This window comes from Atta colombica, unplaced genomic scaffold (genome assembly GCF_001594045.1).
Source record: "Atta colombica isolate Treedump-2 unplaced genomic scaffold, Acol1.0 scaffold33, whole genome shotgun sequence".
Taxonomy (NCBI): domain Eukaryota; kingdom Metazoa; phylum Arthropoda; class Insecta; order Hymenoptera; family Formicidae; genus Atta; species Atta colombica.
The window spans coordinates 323156-326813 of NW_017259437.1; the positions used below are offsets into that span (position 1 = coordinate 323156).

Below are 3658 nucleotides of genomic sequence, written 5' to 3' on the forward strand. Positions count from 1 at the left end.
ATAAATATTTTATAAAATTTAATAATTGTTATATAAATAAATTTAATAATTGTTTTTTAACAACTTTATCTAATCCACTTAAAATTCTTATAATTTTGCTTAATATATACAAAAATATATATTGAAATCTTTTCTTGAAATTGTAACTGATCAAATAAAATTTTTTTTGTTAAAAGTCACCTATAGCTACAATAATATTAGATAACGCCTTTCTGGCATCGCTTTCTTTAAATACACTTAAGATTTCCATTGCCTTTTGTGAGTGCTTCTTCACGAGCTCTTTAGTTAATCCAATACCTGGACCAGCTGTAACAATGTCAAGTACCTATGAACATGAATTATTCATATAATCTTTTATTGAACACACGATAAAGGATATCAATTAATTCGATTGTGCATCAATTTTATTAAATATTATTTTAAAAACCTTTAAATAATCAACATTCTCAACTGAGTCCAATCCCTTATCGAGCTCTAGTAAAAGTGATGGATCATGTTCAACATGGAACATAATTGGAGCAGCACACAAATTTTGCAAAATTCCCTTATCTTTATTAATGCATAAACCTAAATCTAAGGAAGCCTGTAAAAAAATTATTACAAAAACTTATTAAAAATATTATAAATATTTTACAAAAATTGTGGCAAAAGATGAATTTATTTAAAATACATTACCTGCCAAGCTAAAGCTAAGTGTTTGCCAAATTCGTATCCCTTCTCTTCTATTTCTTTGCTGTGACCAGCTATTTTTAATGTACTTTGGCAACTTTTTCCAAGCAAAGATCCGGCACCATAAGTGTTCAAAAGTGTCCATTCTTTCAGTGCGTAATCCGTGCAATCCTCAGGTGGTATTGACGGGATAGGAAAATTTTGATTGTCTCTACGGGCTACAAACTCTGCTTGACATAAGTCTCTTACTGCAGCTGATATCAAAAACAAAAGCTGAAAAATATCTTTTTTATTAGAAGCCTCTTAATTAAAAATTAAAAAATTAAAAAATTAAAAAAAAATTTCTTTCTTTTCATGTAATAAATTATAATGACACGCAGCATAAGCAAAAAAAACAGCGAATATGTATACTTACATCTTGATTTTTGAGAGCTGCTATTTCGGTACAACTAGTGCTAAGTAAATAATCACCACACAGCAATGCTATTTTATTGCCGAAAGTTATATTGTTCAATTCTGTGGAATCCATAGATCCTGTATCTATATTTATGTTTACCAGTCCTCTATGTATTAAATTGCTAGTGCGTATCATTTCTGTAATTTCGGCCAGTGCTCTTTGACTGAAACACATTTATATATTTAATATTTATATTTTTTCCTTCATGGTATATATTTTTTGTAATATTAGCAGGATTTAAATTTTTATATATAGTGTACCTGTGTAATACACCAGCAGCTTTATCCTCTTCTATAGGTTTTGCATTCAAGTGACCAGCAGCTTTGGAGATTAACAGCAAGATGAGACCAAATGCCTGCGTATTACGTCCATTATAAATAATGGCCCTGTTAAAAAAAAAAAAAACGAAAAAAGTGCAGATAAAATTTCTATTTCTAGGAAAACTTATGATTTACTTGGCTGTTTTTAATACAGGATGATTTGATCCAACTAGCTTCCTCAAATGCAATGCAATATTGGCAATCTCGTCGCTTAATAACCATCTTAAGCTTAAGAAGGACGTCGGATATCCAACAATCTTCTCTGCCTCCGACATAGTTTTATTCCAGTCCGTCTTTTGACTCATTGCTAATTTGTTTTCCGCTTGATTAACATTACTGAAGTGGAATCTATCTCGTGCAGAAATACAAACTGCTCTTTGAGTTTGAAAAGTCTTACATGACTTCCACAGAATCATAGTCACAAGATTGCTTTCTTTCCAAATTTTGAACACAGCTATATTTGCAGACATTGTTTAGTTTATTTTTTAAACTATCTACTATGGATGATATTCTAGAAAAAAATCAATTGATCAGCAAACATGAATTTTGGCTAAAGTTCATTCCACTCTATCTCTAAAAGAATTAGTGAAAAAATTATTTGTTCAGATTTACACGCATAATGTTAAAAAAAGTTCTTAAATACAATATTAAGTACACAAGAATTTAAATATAATACAGAGGAACTAATGTGCTTTAAAGATTAACAGAAGCAGTATGAATCATTAAAACTTTCTCTTTTGATCTAATTTTCTAAATTTTCTCGTACAATCATTTCATTCATTTTTACACAAAAAAATTTTATGTTGAAAACTTGTATTAAAAGTTCTTGAAAAGCCTAGTCAGCAAAATTGACATTAAATTAATATTAATAAAATTATATTATAAATAAATTTGTGCCAACATAAAATTATATTAATCTGCAAAAATTTCTAGCGGCTACTTTTTATCTTTAAAATCAAATTAAAAAAAAAGAAGCTGAACACATCAAATAAAACATAAGAATGAAATGACTTTTGAAAGAGAATACTTACTATACGAGATGGAAAAATAGGTCAGAGACAATTTATTCATATGTACGTAAAAACGGCATAATAATCGGATATGAATAACAATTTTTTTATAGCATTTATGAAGGCACTTACCGATCCCTGAGCGGATTAAATTAAATAAAGAAAATAGCGTTGTTTTCAAATCGTATTTGCGAGCCTAGAATATATGCTACGTTTCATATACATCTAAACATGGTGGCAGTTCATGATGAAAGAGTTCACTGCTGAGCACTCAGTGAGCTCTTTTGTACCTGTTTGGTCTACATTTTAGGATCTAATGGAATATGCCAATCAGATGTAAGAGCTTACTGAGCGCTCAATAAGCAGTCGTGCTTCTGGATGCACCTTCAAACTTTGTGTATCATGCGAATTGAGTTGTCATGTTTACCATGTGTTTTACAGCTAATTCATATTAAGGTTATGGTGTTGCGATGCCGTGATAATCGTGATTACATTACGGTTGCTGCAATATACTTATATCGATTTGTAATGGCATTTATTTTGGTATCTATTTAATATTTTCACGAGAAAAAGAAGGCATTATAGAAAAGAAAAACGAAAAAAATGTTGAGCGTACTATACAATTGTGTAACGTGTAAAACACTGCGCAACAAAAAACTGTGGAGCACGACGAGATATATGTATAGCAGCGGAATCACGACACGATTGATATTATCTAATAGATTCCACATTACCAGGCGTAATACTATATTTTTTTCTTTCGACATCAGGGTAATACATCCAACAATTTTTTAGTTATAAATATTACATTATGGCATAGGCTTTTGCATTCAATTATCGATTATATAATTACATACAGGGCTGAACAAAATACATATTTCTTCAACGAAGCTAAGCGTTACATTGCGCAGAAATTTTATTTCACTTGCATTAGAATTGCTAGAAGAAGCAGTAACTCTTATTTCTTTATAACATTCATTCTTTAACATGTACTTTAGTTAGGGCTGGACAAAATACATCATTAAAGTACTTAAAATACAGAATACAAAATAATGTTCAATTCAGTATTGAAATATGAAATACAAAATATAAATTGTATTTCAAATACAAGTATTTGAAATGTTCAACCCTGTATTAGATAAACATATACACATATGACTACATATTTACTTTTAACGTTTTATATATATATATATATATAT

The 3658-nt window shown here is 29.4% G+C and overlaps 2 protein-coding genes across 2 annotated transcripts in view; one reads left to right on the forward strand and one right to left on the reverse strand.

Moving 5' to 3' along the window:
* Window positions 1-169: 169 nt before the first annotated feature.
* On the reverse strand, window positions 170-1952 carry LOC108690531 (decaprenyl-diphosphate synthase subunit 2). The gene is made up of 6 exons (XM_018197868.1): window positions 1582-1952; window positions 1387-1512; window positions 1085-1289; window positions 676-942; window positions 428-583; window positions 170-325 (listed from the first exon to the last, which is right to left on the reverse strand). Exons 1-6 carry the CDS (start codon window positions 1914-1916, stop codon window positions 170-172), a joined length of 1245 nt encoding a protein of 414 aa, XP_018053357.1. The 5' UTR covers window positions 1917-1952.
* An 897-nt stretch (window positions 1953-2849) lies between these two features.
* Window positions 2850-3658, forward strand: part of LOC108690485 (ATP-binding cassette sub-family B member 7, mitochondrial) — a 7145-nt gene continuing 6336 nt past the window's right edge. The window contains exon 1 of the mRNA XM_018197790.1: window positions 2850-3227. Within this exon, the coding sequence (XP_018053279.1) occupies window positions 3060-3227 (168 nt within the window). The 5' untranslated portion in view covers window positions 2850-3059. The remainder of the gene's footprint in view (window positions 3228-3658) is intronic.

Coding starts and splice junctions, on each gene's coding strand:
- LOC108690531 (XM_018197868.1), bottom strand. CDS start 1,916: ATGTCTGCAAATATAGCTGTGTTCAAAATTTGGAAAGAAAGCAATCTT. Junction 1,290..1,386: donor GCTGCTGGTGTATTACACAG/GTACACTATATA, acceptor AATGTGTTTCAG/TCAAAGAGCACTGGCCGAAA. Junction 943..1,084: donor CAGCTCTCAAAAATCAAGAT/GTAAGTATACAT, acceptor GATATTTTTCAG/CTTTTGTTTTTGATATCAGC.